Genomic DNA, 18,375 nt, shown 5'->3' on the forward strand with positions numbered 1-18,375 from the left:
TTCGATGAACTGTCGTTTCGATGAACTGTCGTTTCGATAAACTGTCGTTCGATGAACTGTCGTTTCGATGAACTGTCGTTTCGATGAACTGTCGTTTCGATAAACTGTCGTTTCGATGAATTGTCGTTCGATAAACTGTCTTTCGATAAACTGTCGTTCGATGAACTGTCGTTCGATAAATTGTCTTTCGATAAACTGTCGGGTCACGGTCTGTGGCATGTCACTAATGTAGATGTTAAAAAGTAGGGGTGGTAAGCATGATCCTTGCGGAACACCATTTTTTAAGCGGCGGGGCCGGCTGCACTGCCCGTCACTCGTCTTAAGCAAAAAGGTTCGATTTGCAAGAATATTTGCGAGAAATCGCACTACCTTTTTGTCTGGGATTATGCGGAGGAGCTTTAGAGTTAGCCCTTGGTGCCACACAGTGTCATAGGCAGCAGTGAGGTCTACCAAGATAACTACTGCTTTGATGCCCTTTTCAAAACTTTCCTCTATATCCTCGGTCAGCTTGACTGCTTGATGAGTCGTACAGCATCCATGCCGAAATCCAGCTTGTTCTTGTGGTAGCTGGAGATCAACAACTGGCTCGAGTCTAGTCTAGTTAGCTCTTGGGATCATCAGCTGGCTTGTTTGGTTTAGGTACTGCCACTAGCCACTACAGTTGCTTTTCGCCAGTTTTTAGGTATGGCCTGGAGGGTCAGGCAAGCAGAATAGAACCTTTTCAACCATGCCAGACATTTAGAGCCACAGTGCCTCAAGAATTCTGGAGGGATGTTATCAGGCCCTTGTGCTTTCACGCTTTTAACTTGTTTGATGGCAGACGCAAGTTCTCTGGTGTTGAAAGGGGCTGACAGATGGCCATCTGCGCTTGGGGCGTTCCAGAGCATGCTGCATTCCTGCTTCACTGCAAGGGTGTGCTTCTTGTTTGCCACTTTACATTTGCCATTGGCTAGGAGTTGTTGTGCTATGGCGTTAGCGGTTACAGGGCATCGTTTAGGATTGGAGGTGCGGCCTGTAAAGCGATTAAAGGTTTTCCATGCAGCTCTGCTTGAGTGGGTAAAGCATCTAGATAAGTATTCTATATAGGTCACCACCGTCCCAAACAGCTGAACTTTCGCTACTGTCGCCCACATGATCTCGCCCAGATGTTGTGTACCGACTGTGGAAGTGACCAACTTTTGGATCACTTTGACCATTTTGTTGAAGATCTGTCATTAGAGTTATTAGGCTACTACATATCGCCATGGATGGGCGAAATGTTAACAAGTGCTTTCAAAAAAGACTTGTAAAACATTTAGAAAAATGACACTTCCTTTGTTCATTTTGGGACGTGTTCATTACATCTTGTACACACTGCATTTAGACATGGAATGTCTCAGTTGGCATATGATATTATATAGATCAGAGGTTCTCAACCTTTTGAGATTCAAGGACCACTTAAAAAAATTGTGTTTCACTCACAGACCACTACTTCCCTTCCTCCTCCCCTTGTAACAAACAAATGTCACTTATTGCTTACTAAGTCATAAACTGTAGTTAGTATTACAAAGAATGCTGCATTTAGTGCGAGCCTTGAGCTTGCACATTTGAGCACAGCATATCCAAACGAGGTGTAATATTTGAAGGATTCAATCGGAGTTCATATTCGACTTCAAATCGGGAACAATACTTTGTTTTTATTGTAACCAGTGCAGTGCAAAAAGTTGACAATGATAAGATGTTGCTAAAGGTAAAATTATTTTCAAAGCTTTCTGAGACAGTTGTGGATACTCATGTGAAGCTTGTATCCAAAATTTCACCAGCTCACTCTCGGATGCAACATATTCAAAGTACCGTAGTGTCACTGGTCAGTTCAATGAATTTGTTTAATTCCAATGTTGGTAATTTTGATGAATCAGTGTGTGCAAGAAACGGACTGGAAACCCACGAAAAACTTTAAATGTTCAAATCCCCAAAGTAGAAATTAAATTGATCCTGCAGTGACTGAGTATGGTCAGAAATAAAACTCATCAACAGTTGTTTATTGATTTCAGCATTTTCTGGTTTCTCAGTGAATTCGTGCAATTGATCAAGCATGTCAAAGTTACCCTGCAATAATCTTGTCTTCCAAAGATCAAGTTTTTTCTTAAAAGCAGACACTTTATCACTGAGGGTAATCAAATTTGTCTGCTTTCCTTGCAGCGATGAATTAAGTTTATTCAGTTGTTCAAAAATGTCAGCCAAGTAAGCCAGAACAGCAACCCAAAAGCTATCGATGAAATGCGCAACAAGCTTGCATTTTTTTTCTTCAAGAAACTCTCTCACAGCATCACCTAACTCAAATAGCCTGTTAAGCACTTTTCCCCTTGATAACTAACAAACTTGAGTATAGCCTATGTATCAGTAGCTGTTCATGATCAAGATCCTTATTCGAACATAATGAAGCAAAGAGTCGACAATTTGGTGGATAAGGCTTGATATGATAAAATTCACAACTTTTATGCAAAGTGTTAAAAAAACAACGATTTCAGACTTTGCTCGTGGACCACCAGGCAAATGTCGGCGGACCACAGGTTGAAAACCACTGATATAGATGGATTTTTGGAGACATAGTCTTTAAATTAGCACTTTTTTTCCAATATTATAATGCTAGAAGGAAAGACATAAATTTTAGCAATCCAAAAAATAACAAAAATCACAGCAGATATTTTTGCAAAAATGTAATGCGTCACTCAGCAAACATGGTCACATCCTCTTATGAGAAACATTTTTTTTTTCTATCTCTTTTCCAGGTTTAGTGGCTGTACAATTTTAAGATAGTGGTAGTTTAGCTAGTACTGTTTTATGATCGATGTATATTTATACTTTTGGGTTTTACCATCTTTCCCTTTTGTTGATGTCAAATTCGTATGTTTACTTTGTCGTTCTGTACATATTTGCGCCAGCAGCAAAAAATAAAATTGAATGGAATGACGAACGGAAACTTACCCAGAGAAATTTTCAAATTCCAACAAATTAAAAAAACTCTAACTTTATTACTCATGTTTGAAAAGACATAAAAAATTGGGCTGTAGGCTACTCAAATTAAAAATTGACCACAAAAATGCAGCAGCCTAACGATTGAGTCACTTCGGGTCAAAGTTTAGTTAAAAAAAATAACGCTTCTGGGCACTGGCGCCGACTTACGGGGTTACGGGGTGTAACCGCTGTGGCGCCACCCCATTTAGGTTACATTACTTACTGCAAATAAATGTAGTTTGAACGGACATTTAAATCTTTTTTTTATCATTGGTTTTCGCTTCAAGTCAAGTAAAGCAAGGGGTGAACCAATACAGTATTGCAAAGAAAATGATTGTTTTTGTCACAAGCATGATACTCGCGTAACATAAAGCAGACAAGCAAGCTACGTGAAGATTACGCAACACGTGGCTACGAGTTTTTTCCTTGTTGTTGTTGCGATCGTTTTATTTGTTACTTGTCATAAGTCATTGTTACATTTGTTAGGTTTACAATGGGATTTATTAATCAATAAAATACGATCTTTCTATTGCCTCCCTCAAAAATCTTTTTGAAATTTTTTAAACTGCTCATAATATCGCTATAAATTATGCCAACTATAAAATACTTGGAAACAAAATTATCTCGATGATTGATAGCTCCACCCCCTAAATAAATATATATTTTCAAATTTCATTAAAAAAATGCAATTTTTGAAGCTTTTTGAGTTTTATTTAAAAAATGCACTTAGTAAAGTAGCAGTTTTAACGTTCCGCAAATTTACACGTTTATATGATTCTATTTGAGGAAATCTACACCCCCTGCCAATTCCCAATAATAAAAGCAACCTGTTTCAATTACTCAAGATTTTTTGAATTATTTTCCGATTTCAATTGGAGTGTACTGTCATCTACTTCGTGCTTTAATTTCTACTTTTTTATCTACTTCATGCAGTAATATTGCGTCACCGTGTCAATGCGTGACAAACTGTGACAAACTGTGAGGCGGGAATTTATTGGTCTGACATGGGAGTTGCTTGTTACATCATAGAAAAAATTACGAAAAGTTGTCCTGTAAAAGTCTGAGGCGGGAATTTATTGGTCTGACATAAGAGTTGCTTGTTACATCATAGAAAAAATTACAAAAAGTCGTCCAGTAAAAGTTTTCGCCGACATTCCAGTTTTATTCAGCTTAATGATGCCACCGAAAAAGCGCTCAAAATTGAAGCCCTCCATTGAGTCATTTTTGTTGCGTCTAGTCAGGATTTCAGCCAGCATGAAAGTGACCAAACGCCTGAACGAAACAAGTGTGCCACTGCCAAAAGACGTTAGCACGATCAGGGAGGTGGAAGAACCGAGCACGAGCAGGATAATCGCTGTTGAAGGGAGAAGCTATCAAAAATCGTGGGAGAGCGAATTCCCGTGGCTAGAATACGATAGATGCAAAGATAGAGCATTCTGTTCGATTTGCAACTATGTCGCAACTGTTTGATCTATTTGCAAGCAATGAAACAATTTCATTAATGCTTCCAAACGTGGTCTGCATTGTGAAAATATACTTATCGTTGCCTTCCACCACCTGCGAGGCGGAGCGATCGTTTAGTGCACTCAGGCGCATAAAAACCTACTTGCGATCTACCACGACGCAACAGCGATTGAACCACGTCCTAATTTTAAATGTTTATCAAGCTGAAGCTTCACGGTTACAACTTGACCAGTTGATTAACAGTTGGATTGAAAGAGCTGCTGTTCGCAAAAATACTTTTGCCATATGTTAAGTGTCAGAGCAGCAACGTAACAATAAAATTTACGACATACCTCCTGTGCTTTGTTTTAAAGTTGCTTTGTATATTATTGAGCTACAAATCAGGTGTGATAAGACAATTGCATCTACGAAACACGCTTAGTAAAAATCAAACAAAAACATGCAGTTTGAAAGTTTTTAGATTGCCATGTGCTATCCGCCACCCCGTGCAAAAATAATAGTCGGCGCCTATGCTTCTGGGTAGTATTGAACTCATTCCCTCTGGAACACCAGCCCGAGAAGTATCATACGTGCCACTGATCCAGTTGAATATTACAACTGGAATTTACATGGACTTTACAACTTATATAGGCACTTTTTTCTTTTCTCGTCTGTTGCTTTGAAAGAGGAAAAGAAAAAAGTGCCTAGATAGTGACGTCCTGACCGGTCAAATAGTGTTTCAGATTAAAAGACCGGAGCCGGTCAAATAGCCACTGCCTAAATTGAATACCGGTACTGAAAAGTTTGGGTGTTTATCAGGACAATTATCGTTTCTAGCACTACTGTAGTTGCAACGTTCATCTGATGAAAGTGAATGTAAAAGCAATTGAACTGAGGATGCGCATTGTCATGGTGTGCGAAACGTGCATTGCATTGTGATGGTGTGCAAAAGCAATAAATCAAGCTGTTTGTAGTTGCTTTTACTTTCACTTTCATCACATGAACGTTGCAACTAGTGCTAAAAACAAGGATGAACTGCCAAACGTAAACGTCTTACTGGCAAGAAGCCTTAGGAAGATATGGTTTATTCAATCTTACTGAAAGTAAAACTGCAGCATCATGTCACAAGCTAATTGATGAAAATTTTTTTTGCTGTTTTTTTTTTCAATAAGTTATGGAAATGCTGTTCTTGACCAAAGTATTTTAATCAATAAAGCTTTGATCAGTCATGATTTCACAATACAGCAGGCCTCAAAATTCGTTTTTGTTGACGACGGACAACCGTGTCCGGTCTGAGCAGCTATGTCGGCGGACAAATTAAGGCTCACGGCGGACACACAGGTTTTAACATCGATCGTCATGCTTAATCACTTTATCTTGATAATTCTTTGCCATTTGAGAACTATAGGTACGGTTTAGAAGGCCTTTTTCAAATTTCAGCGAAGTAACTCTGAAAGGCTTTCACCAGACCAACGATGTGCGCTTAAAGAGTCAAAGCGTCGTGCAGCTGCTTAATACGTCACATAACTGATTAACTTCCACCGATCGAGGTCGTGTGGCTTCTTGCGTCACAATGCTCTGGACACGAGTCGGAAAACGTCTACACTAACGCTACTACCGTTTTTTTCTGCTGTGCAAAGTTTCACTAGGCTTTTTCTAGGTTTATTTTTGCATGTCATGTGAGCAAAAGTGAATTTTCCCTGGGCCTTTTCTTACTGTAATACCAAAACTTAACAAATTTTGCTGCATCTTGCTGTAATAGCCTACTCATATGATCTAATTTTGTAACCAACCTTGCCTTATCAATATTACTCGTAGATCAAAGCCAGACATTGTGACGTAAGACTTGAACTAAGTTGCGCATGATTAGTATACAAGTACCTGTACTTTCATCGATTCTAAGTGTATAATTCACCTTTGTTACGCTGATTCAATGTCATGAATCGTTGAAGCAACGTAAAAATCGAAAGTTTTCCTGCTTGAATGGAAGCTAAAAAGGATACATTATTCACATTTTCTAGATGCGCGCTAGAATGCACTGGTAATTATATTCTGGCAACAATTGTTCAGGCTATGCAATGACGATTTATATCGCTAGTTCCTGTGTTATTTCTCGGTGGACAAATATGACCGATCTAGATGGTACTTCCCACGGACAGTCGGACATCACATGCTGTGACGGCGGACATGTCCGCTGTCCGCCATGAATTTCGAGGCCTGGTACAGGAAATACTATTGCATCTTTACGGTTTGTCAAAGATTAGATCAACCAACATGGAGGTGGTTAGTAGCCATCATCATCATCCGTTCAGTCGATTTTGGTTCACAGTCACTCTATGTATCCTTACCCTCCATAGCTCCTGATTCCCCACCCCCCTTCAGCTCTTTCATGCCCATCCCATGTTGTCACTATGTTGAGCTATCTCGTTTTGAGACGACCTTTTTTGCTTCCTCCGCTGACCAAACTTAGCATGAAGTCTTTTTCCTTTGATGTGCTTCTCGTTATGTGACCAAAATATGAACGTTTCTGTTTGACTTGTAGTCTGTACTATTTTTAAAAAATTGATGTGGTTACAATTGTGCCCCAAGTTTAAAAAAATTGTTACAAGGCATAAAAGAAAAATTTAAAATCATAAAATTTAAATCATGAAAAAATCATTAAAAATGCCTTGTTTTGATCATAAAAAGGTTGAATTTTTAGATAGGGACCCCTGGGAACAGTATTGTCTAATTGACGTGAAGTAGCATCGCAACTCAAATCAGCAGGGACAAGAGAGGTGGAAAATACTGTAGCATTGTATGACCATTTGAACAACATATTGCTGTTGTCATCTGTACCAAAACGAAACAGGAATGTCCTCATGATTTCATCTTCACACTCTTTCGTTTCAAACTGTCAAGACTGCCACAAGAAACCTTCAGTTATCATGGATTATAACAAGCATATATAACAAATCGTTGGCCAATGGTTATCAATTGCAATTTGATTAATGTTGCCAGTCACAATGCATTTGTCGTAATGAGACACAATGGGAAAAGTAACAAAAAAACAGAATTTCTCAAAACACCTTTCAGCTTGCTCAACTGTATGTCAGCAAAAATAAATTAGCAGCAGAAGCTAAATTACTTGCCAAAGAGTTGGGGTTCATCGATGCTGCTACTTCAAAAATTTAAAAACTCACAACAAATACTTCACACACTCCCTGTTTTTTAATGCATTGCTTTGACGAAGGATGATACCTAGCTGAACTTTTTTTGGTGCTTGCTGTACTTTGCCTGCTTTTTAACGTAATCGGTTTACTTGTCTTGCAGATTACTCCTATGCTTACCTTATGATCATTGGAGCGCTGCTGGGTTTAGTGATATATTGTGTTCATTGGGAAGCTCTGGTGAGTGTAACTTATTATTATTGTTGATGATATGAAGTGTCTAGCTTGTCCCGCCAGAAGTTTTAAGCGATCATTTTTGACGGTTAGTCATTTTCAAAATCTTTACTTTGACCGTTCATGGCTTTTGATAATTCATTTTTGTTAAAGTTCACAATGATGGGATAATTTTTTCTGTAACACTTATAGTTTGTGCAATATTTAAGTCAATATCTATAAATACCAAGCGGTCATGTCTGACTGCTGTTTCATTTTCACTCGGTGTTATGCAATTTCCTTTTATGAGCTCGTTTTTGATACGAAACACAATTCCAAGAAACAAAAAATAAAACTATTCTACTTTTGCATGAAAAGGTGGTCAAGCCTTAAAAAATAAAACAATATTTTTCAATTCAATTCAATTTATTTTTCATTACTGGCGCGAACATGTAGAGAACGATAAAGTAAACATGCGAATTTTACACCAACAAAAGGAAAAGATGACAAAACCACAAGGTTTAAAATATGCATCAATAAAACAATGTTTGAAAAATATAATCTTAAAAATGCACAGCCACCAAACCTAGAAAAGAAAGTAAAAAAAGAAAACTTATTTCGTCAATTGAAAATAGACCTACAATTAACACTTGCAAGAGCAACAAGGGCGATTTAACACAAAAGAAATTCAAAAAGTGACAAGTTTTCCGGAGTTTTTACTTTGAAAGTCTTGCATTCAAAAACTTGGTTGTGATGTGATAAAAGACTCAGAAAAATAAAAACTGCAGGAAACCGTCTCAGTTGTGACCATGGGATTCAGAAAAAAGTAAATAAAAATAGAGATATAATTAAATATAATAAAATACAGATATACTACTTTTGTTCAAATAAACTTTGTTCAATCAATTTCATTTTCAAAAAGTTTTACAAAAGTTACAAATGAAATAATTTTATGGCGATTTAAATGCAATTATATTTTCACCAAAAAGGTAGTGATAAAAATGCAAAAAAAATTGTAGTCAAAAGCAAATTAAGGAGAAAGATTGTAGTTGCAACAATCTGTATAAAACATTAAAGCTACAAAAGTAAAGTAGTTTTGATAATACGAATTTTAGTACAAAAAATATAAAAGGTCTGGCAGCACTACTTCTAAAAATATAGTTAGGCCACCATTCAACATATAATTTAATGAGCAATTTGATGACAAAAAGAACTAATTTTCACAATTTAAAGTTGTATTTTAAGGATAAATAATCACATCTCAGTCCAACACAGGCAGCTTTTTTTGATATGACCGAATTCCCATTGGAAAGCTTATTTCTTGTCTTCTCTTTTTTTTCACATTTTTCTGACATTCCGCTTCGTAATTCCCTTGCAAACTCTTGAAAATTGTAATTTTTCCTTTATATTTTCTTGAGTTTGCTTATCTCCAGGTCCTAAATTTGCACAAATCCAGTTTTTTAACTTGGACCTGGAGAGCAGACATCTTGCTTCCGACATCCAAAAAGCGCGGGGAAAAATCAATCTTGTTTTATGTTGTAGTCCTTACTCGATATTCCTAAGCGATCTTTTCTGACCATTTTCCTTTTTAAGTAAATTAAATTTTAAATAGTTGTGAAAAGTTGGGGAAAATATTTGTTCTAAATTTAGCCTAAATATTGACAAATTAAAATTGTGAAAACTTCATTAATTCTTTTCCAATTATGAAATTGTATACCGTACCTATTTTTTTTTTCAAGCCAAGATGATTTCTGAATGTTTTAAATTTCAATTCTTTGTGTGGATTATGAATGGCTGTTTTTCTGTACCACTTGTTGTACAATGACCCAAATAGTTTTGAGGAAATCACTCCATTGTTTAACTCTACTAAAGTGGATGTTTGGTTGAGTTAACGCTGTGCTTTTCAACCTTTAAATCAGGGGTGCCCAAAGTGCGACTCGTGGAATTAATATTTGCGGGCCTTGTCAAAATCTACTTAAGTTATTACGTCATAATGATGAAGAAAACTTATAGTTGTGGACAGACTTTCCGGACTTTTTTAAATTTTTGTAGTTGAAGCCAGGGTTGATCTCTAAGTGGTCAAAACTGGTTTTGACCACTAAGCGGTTTAAACCTGGTTTTAACCGGTGAAAACTAGGTTTAAACCAGTCAAAACCCAGAAAAATATTTTTATGTAGTGAATGGTCGGCTACCTGGGCTATGGGCTATTTAGGAAATATAAAAGCAGTTGTGAGTTGTGACCATTTTGATATGCTGGCGGCCCTGGCCGCCTGAACTTTCATTAATGGCCGCCAATACCAACCTGTCAGGCAGCCACAGGTGGCTGCCTGTAAAATTTGTACGAAAGATTATATTTATCTTGGATTTTTCTCTTGTTTCAGCGCCGCCAAAAACAAGACATCAAACAGCGTTAAGACTACTACCTTAATTACATGTCATGCTACGTCTTATGTGCTACGCAACGGGAAGGCAATTGTTGCGCAAATTTTACGGCAAAATTGATGGCAAATGTTTTTCATAAAAAAAATTTGTTGGAATAAATTCTTGTACTTCAGTTGGCTGTGCAAATGGTTCATTGTTCTATCAAGCATTTTTTGGTTCATCAGAAACTTATTTGTAGAATTTGAATTTTCTCAATAATTAAAATAACCAACTGATTGAATTATCAAAAATAAACAGAGAAATTGAATATTTTTTGTTCCAAATCCAGCATTTAGGTTATTGTTGATCAAAAATAAAATATAGTTGAACATCATTACTAAACATGGAGGGTAATATTTTTAGTTCAATTGAAAAGCAACTTGATTCATACACTAAAGGGGTTTTGACCAGTAAATAGGTGGTCAAAACTTGTTGCCCAATGCAGTAGACATAAAAGTATTTTATTAACCTGCAAGACCAACAGGTTAAAATAACGCAGACAACCCTACGTGCTTGACCTTTGGTTTGTAATCATTTTGTTGTATAATAATCATATACAAGGTAGACTATCATTTGCTACTGTTATGCAGTTGAAGGTGCACATACAAACCAATCCCGCTTAATCGGACCACATTGGGACCAAGCAAAACTAGTCCAATTAAGCGGGAGAACAAATTTCACTGTTTTTACGTATTGTAATGTATTTTTTTGCTAAACTTGAACTCCTGTCCCGTGTTTCTCTGCATTGCTTAATCCGCACAAGATAAAATAAAATAAACACAAAACTAAATTTAAATTTTTGCCAATTGGAAAAACTTTAGCAGTTGCTGTGTGTTAGTTGATTTTGTTTGGCTTCATTTCAAACCAAATTTCACAAAATACGGTAAACATCATTGCAAGCTAAAAATTAGTATAAAAGTATAGGAGCTTAATGACTGTCACAATTCCGTCTAGTTCTTACGAAAAGACTTTGGAAAGATTGATGACATAATTTATTGCGATGTCAAACGTTAAACAGACGAATAAGTGGTCGAATAGTTCTACTTGTGAGATGATAGATGAAAATTCTTAAACTGACAAATGGTTCACCACTTCCAGCACATAAAGAAATCAAATTTTGAACAGCAAACGTCTTTGTCGATTTCAAAATAAATATACATGGTGGGATAGCGCAACGGATAAGGCGTTAGCTTTCCAATTATGCAAACCTGGTTCGACTCCCGGCTTCAGCTGGTTGTTGAAAAACACCGCTCACCTCTGTCCAGGGTGTAATAGGGGGGCGGAGTTGCTGAAGTAAAGGTGGCCGAGAGAAAAGAACTGGCCACCCTACTCTCGTTAGTGCCGAAGGCTTAATATAATGAGAACCTTATCTTCTCATTCCCCAAAGCTCAGTATCTGAGTATGGGACCTTTACTTTACTGCTTGCAACAGCTACTTTACAATCGGCAATAACTTCCAATTTTGCAGTTGGCACTTTTACAATCTATTCAATATCGGTTGGAACTCTACAATCGTTTTCAATACGCTTTTCATTACAACTTTTTATCCCCATGATACACAACTCTATTAATAGTTGTTGTCAAATCACCGGCTTTTTATTGTATAACAGGTTTGCTTGGACCAGAAACTTCCAGAGACTAGGGTAATATTACTTCACAACTCATTCTTCTGGTCAACAAGTCAAAGAAGCTTCGATACTGTCATGTATACAAACATTTTCTAGAAGCAGATTTCACAATAAAAGATTGCATAACTAAAGGTTGCTATCGGTCAGTATTCGACGAAACACTACAACAGAATCACGCACTAAAATAGTTCACCTATTGTAGAACAAAAATGTAGCTTGCTGCCCAAGCTATGCATAATGATTGTGGCAATGACCTTGTTTGCCTGACAGATTCCTTGATGCTTGCAAGCCTCCACACGACCACAACGTGTCGACCCAGGTCGTGGAAGAGTTTAAAAAAAATAAATAATAGGAAAAAGATGCCATCATTATTATTCATTACATTACATACATTGTCAGTAATATGTCAAGTTTTATCAAAATGAAGTTCAACGTGGATATTGTTCCTGTGTATAAAACGTTCAAAGTTGGCTATTATTTTCAGCTTAAATCTAGGACTCCCTCCTACTTGTGTTTAAATGTCGTGTACAAGTTCACTTGTTCGCATGACGCGAATTGTACATACATCGGTATGTCTACGCGGCATTTGGCCACGAGAGTGAGGGAGCACTTGGATTTAACTAATTTGAACAAGCAAAGTGCCATTAAAGATCACATATTCGATTGTCAAACATGTTCAAGTAACAAACCATCATTGGAGTCCTTTAGAATTATGCATAAATGTTTCACCGAATTCGACACTAAAATCCACGAGGCTTTGCTAATAAAATCATACAATCCTCGCCTCAATACACAGTTGTTTGCCTCAGGTGCTTCTTATTTACTCAACGTCTTTTCTTGATACGTCATATGATGCGTCTTTGCCTGGTGTAATTGAAACGCCATGTGATGTGCCTTTCTCCTATGTTCTGCCGTTTCATTTTGCATTTCGTTTTTCAATTCAGTGTTTAGATCAGTTATTCATTTTCATTGTAGATATGATAAGCAGTTATTTTTTGTTACTTGATAAGGGCTAACGTGTGTATGGCCGAAAACGTTTGTAGCTTATAGTTTTGTTCAATTTTAATCGATTATGTTAAATGCCGTGTGGTTGCTTGGTTGTATATGTCATTACATGAGGTTTTTGATTGATAAACCAACTCTCAGAAAACATTTGTTTTTGATTATTTAATCACTTTCCGGTTTTAGAATTGCTCCATGTTATTTTATCATTTAAAGTTATGGCATGCATGCAAGGATAAGATTTTTCCGGGGGTTGAGGTTGATATTTGAAAGCTCTTTTGTGTTGATTGCAATTTAATTTATCAGTTACATAATTTATGTTGGTCAAACAAAACAAGATCTTAAAACAGGGAAGATGAAGAAGCCTTTACGTGGCCTTCTCTGCAAGTAACTTAGAACATAGCTAACAAGCACCGGAAGTGAAACCAATGTCTTCACCACGTCACTCGACAAGCATACCTACTCTTGAGCCTAGCCAATCCTTTGCAGGGCTTGTTCTAACGGTGATCTTGGCTAACATCGAAAGATTTTCTTCAGAAAAATCAACCATCCTTGCTGAACTCTGCAAAAAAAAAAACACCAATGCAATGTCCTCTGCCCACAGGAAGCTCACCGAAGTGCTGCACACCACAGGCCAAGAACACCTGGAATGGACCTTGTCAACTAAATCCCTCCTGAGAAACACGGCAGTGCTATCTACATAAGATCCGGATTACTCAGTTTTGTCCGATGATAGCAATAACATCGAACGCCTGACCCTCCACCTCGATGGAATAGACGTGACATCTGTCTATAAGCCCCCAAATGAACCCTTCATACCAAACGATCTGATGGTCCAAAGTGGCAGCACGCCTGGCTTGTTTATCTTCGATTTCAACAGCCACAGCTCGAGCTGGGGCTATAGAAACACCACTAAAAGCTGTTAAAAAGTTGGCTGGTGATGCACTTCATACATGACCCATGCAACCTGCACTTCATACATGACCCCAAGCTGCCATTTTCTTTTAACAGCTGAAGATGGAAGCGAGGTTCAAACCCAGATTTCATCTTTGCAAGTCTCGATCACTCCGGGCTGTGTGATGCATATCTTGGATCCAATTCCACACACTTAACATCGCCCAATTTGCCTTCAAATCAAAGCAGTTGTAGCGCCCGAGAGCTTTCTCTGACGTCACGCGCTTCACTTCATTGGTGTCACGTTAGAATGCTGGAATCGTGCCGCTACACAGTCATCGCTCCAAAAAATGTCCCATATTAGTGACGACATAAGTTTCGAAAAGCTAACTGGAAGGAAATTACTTCAAATCTGGACTTCCACATCGCAAAGTTGCATGCGTCACCAGATAAATACTCTTCATAGAAGCTGTACGAAGAGCATCAAGAAAAAATATCCCTAGAGGCTGTAGGACACGTAACATCCCTGCTCTGAATTCAGACTCAGCAGATCTCTATGAAGACTACAAACAAACGTTCCAATTGGATCCTTTCTCTCACTCTACAGTTGAAGCAGGAGAAAGCGTGATGGCAGCTATCGCCAGCGAAAAAGGAAAATGTGGCAAGATATGATTGAATCCACAGATCTGTCCCATGGCAGTCAGAAAGCCTGGAAAACAATCAAATTGCCCATCAACATCTTTTAAATCATGGCAATAACAACAATATCATAAAAAAGCAGTCTAGCCCCGACTGAAGAGACTTGAGAGACTTCAAATGAACGCAACCCTAGTCTTAACATATCTTTTCTTGATTAATGAACTGAAGAAGGGCATTGAATCTCTAAAACAAGATAAATCTGCTGGATTAGATGGCATTCGAACAGAACAAATTAAACATTTCAAAAAAAAAAGGCTGTATGATAAAAGAAACTGAATGGCCAACATGAAATACTAGTTCGCACAACCATTTTCTTATTTTAGAAATGCATTTGTTACTGCGTATTATTTTACGCACTACGCAGCCTGCCTACGCTCGTTTTGAGATTATATGCTGCTGACGTCTTGCGATTCCTCACTATAGGCTATAACAAACAAGTAAAGGTGCAATACAGCAAGAATCCTGGCAGAAATTCCATTTTTATTGAAGTATTATGCAGCAATGCATTTGATTTTCAGTTGTTTTGATCAAATTTTTACAATAAAAAATTTCAGCCATAACGAAACATGTTGGAAAAACACAATCACTCTCGGATGGTTGCTAAAACTTTACAATAACTGCCTCAGCTCTAACCAAACTTCTAAGCTATGGAGAAAAGCCAAAACTATTGCCTTGTTGAAACCAGAAAAAGACCCAACTAACCCTAAAAGCTTTCGCCCTATATCTGGGGTGTCCAAAATTGATTATGCGGAAGAGCTCGCAAGCCAACAATATCTGATAATCTTGTTTTGCTCGAACAGTGGTGCATTATGCAGTAACATTGTGTTATTTAATATAATTTTTATACAACAAAGCAATATGCAGGTTTAAGTATTTTGTCATATCAGTTATCTGCTTAACCATTATAAATTGAAACATATAAAAATTCTGTAAAACACAGCTGTGTTACCCTGATGTGAAGGATGAAACTGACGTCTTGATTTCAGTAGGTCAAATTTGATTAGAGTTCACTGGTTAGTGGTGGACAAGCCTAAATATGTTGAACCGAACACGCTCAACGTCTTCTTTGTAAACGTAGGAGAGAGTGGGGCACAATTGGACATGGGGTACATTTGGACATCGTATTATATAGAAAAAATTGGAAACTCTGGAACTCCATGCCTCCGCAAAAAATTAGTTTCACATCAATCGTTGTACTATGAAAATTCTAAGAGTTTGTGTTGGTCGTGTATTGAGTTTGGCGGTGGGAAGTCTTTTAGCAACTGTATAGTATTTTTTGTGGATTTTGTTTTAATCGTAATTTTTTTATGTAAACTAAAAAAATTTAGTTTCTTTTTCTGTTTAAGCCATATAGCCTACAGTAAAGTATCTTTTCATTGCCTTTGCTTTGACCTGGCTTTTAGAACAAGTTGTCCCTGTCCAACTTTAAATCGATGTTGGTGGGTGGGGCACAATTGGACACAAATTTTGAGGTACAATTGGACAGCAACACACGTGGTATATCATACTGTAAAAATGTTTGTTTTAATGGTGTATGGTCTCATGTAATACAATGTCATTTAAACGTTGTAATAACATTAAAAATCCATGTTTTGAAAGACAAGATAAAATTTTAAGGGGAGAGGGGGTAAAATTGCTTTTCCAATACCCCCTCCCCCGTGGTAACGTCCCTGATTTTACCGCAATAAACAAGTGAAATCTATTTATTAGAGTCCTTGTCACTTTCTTGATTACTTTTGTGTTGGTTTAAACTGTTGTTTCTAAACCATTGATAAAATTTGCAAATGTCCAAATGTGCCCCATTACTGGGGTACAATTGGACACAAACAATATTTTTTCAATTGAATATAGTAGGTATTTAATATGCATTGCCTAAAGCCTGGTTTACACTACAAGCCCGAAAAGCGCAAACGCCTGCATTGTCAAGCCTCGACTGACTAAAAGCTGTCTACTCTGGCAAATTTGATCTTGCGACTGGGGGCATTCAAGCGCTAACAACGTCACTTTCTGCTTGTTTACGTCATCTGGCTGGAAATTCGCCTTCAATTGATTCAAACTTATCAATCAAACGCATCCATCACTGTACTGACACAGTGTAATAGGTCAACTGAAAATAATCCAGAATAGTATTGTAGACCTAGAGCTATCCTATAACTTGTAGAGTTGATCCCTGCAATGTGCAATCAATGCAAGGCTAGCAGGTAGGCCAACCCAAGTTTGACCAAAAGCCTGGTGAAGTGCTACCTGAACCTGACCAACAACTAAAGAAAGTTTGAATCAGTCTAAGAGGTAGGACTACCATACTAGCTGGAAGGCCAACTTTAATCATACCAAAAGCCTAGTGAAGTGCCACCTTAACCAAACTAACAGCTAAGTAGGCCTATATGTAAGACTTTTTTAAACCTAACCTTTTAATTTTTATCTACACACACCAACTAACCTATTAACTGAAACAGAGTACCATCTTTCCAGAAAACTGAAACTGCCTTTCCACCAAAGTTCCACAAAATGCCAAGACCTGAGCTCAAACTGAAATAAACAAAGAATGAGCCACGCTCAGCTCAAAATATTTTGTAGTGTAGACCAGGCTTAAGTGTTGTTTCACTGTCTCATTTTGTTAACAGTGTGATACTTTGTTATTGTGCAAAAGTTGGATTTTGTTAGACGTTTAAGAAAGACGGGATTTCTATTTTACTATTTTTTGTCCAATTGTGCCCCACTCTCCCCTACGCATTTCTGGAATTCTTTTTATCCAGCTGTTGGTAAAAAATACACAAGGGAAGTATGTTGCTGTCGAAGTTGAATTGGTTTCTGTGTGTCTGCGGTTATACAAACAGGGGTCGTCAACCTTTTTTGTATGAGGGGCCATTTTAGCACAAAGAAAAGCCGATACCGGCGCACAAATAAATGTTAGATAGATTGATTTTTTTTCAAAGTAACAATCTTTTGATTACGTACGTACTTCTCTGCTAAGTAACTTGAACTTATTGTGGCAACTTTCGCAATGGCCTTTGCACTCTTTCTGTGTGATTACTTCATTGCATATTAGAAAGGTTGCTTTTGATTGAAACAAAAAATTCATTATAATAGTTGGAACGCCTGTTCAATCTAATCAAAAAATAAAGAGCCCAAAATGAAGATACTAAACTCGTGTTCCGCAAACGTTTCGAAAACTATAGTACTGTCTTCAATGCTATAAAAGTAAGAATCCCTAAAGCCGCTTCGTTTTAAATTCCGGCTGACGTCACAAGGACTAATCAATAAGCTATTGTGAGTGAAAAAAACGAACAAAGTATTAGTAAGAGCTAAGGTAGCTTCTAGAAATAATATTTTACTGAAACTCAGAAACTCTGATTGGGGTGCCCTCTCTGATACAATACGGTCAACTGCTTTAGCCTCATGCTATTTGGTTGCAGAATATGCTTGCGCAGTGTGGGAACGCTCAGCACCTGCCAAGAAAATCGACCCCCTTATTAAACCAAAGCTGCCGTTCGATTACAGGTTGTCTCAAACCAACCAACATCACGTCGCTGCACATTCTGTCTGGAATTGCTCCCCCCAACATCAGAAGAAGCGTGACCAGCAGAAAGGAAAGATCTTGCCAGGACATGGATTTAAGACACCCACTGTACGGTCAAACTCCAGCACACAGGCGTCTGAAGTCAAGAAAAAGTTTCCTTGCCTCAGTTGTCTCATTAGGTCAAGTCGATGTCGCCGCCAATGTGCAGGTTCAATTATGGCAGGAGAGACTGTAGCCGGATCGATATTGGCCAATATGGAGCTCTCACCCGTGGAGGGCCTTCCACCCGGAAAGCATAACCCGTGAAAGTATTGGCGATGCCTCAACTGCTCAGGAACTGACATTGGCAGGTGTAAAACTTTGATGAGACACTGCATGGGGGATTGGGGGTATTCCATGGGGAGCACAAG

General features: G+C 37.8%; 1 protein-coding gene across 2 annotated transcripts in view; it reads left to right on the forward strand.

Annotated features, from left to right (window-relative positions):
* The window catches only part of LOC145784625 (JNK1/MAPK8-associated membrane protein-like), a 102,020-nt gene that overhangs the window by 79,901 nt on the left and 3,744 nt on the right, over positions 1-18,375 (forward strand). For both annotated transcript variants that reach the window (XM_082596491.1, XM_082596492.1), the window contains exon 5: positions 7,753-7,829. In XM_082596491.1, the coding sequence (XP_082452617.1) occupies positions 7,753-7,829 (77 nt within the window). The remainder of the gene's footprint in view (positions 1-7,752; positions 7,830-18,375) is intronic.

This window comes from Aplidium turbinatum, chromosome 15, assembly GCF_918807975.1.
Source record: "Aplidium turbinatum chromosome 15, kaAplTurb1.1, whole genome shotgun sequence".
In the NCBI taxonomy this organism is placed as follows: domain Eukaryota; kingdom Metazoa; phylum Chordata; class Ascidiacea; order Aplousobranchia; family Polyclinidae; genus Aplidium; species Aplidium turbinatum.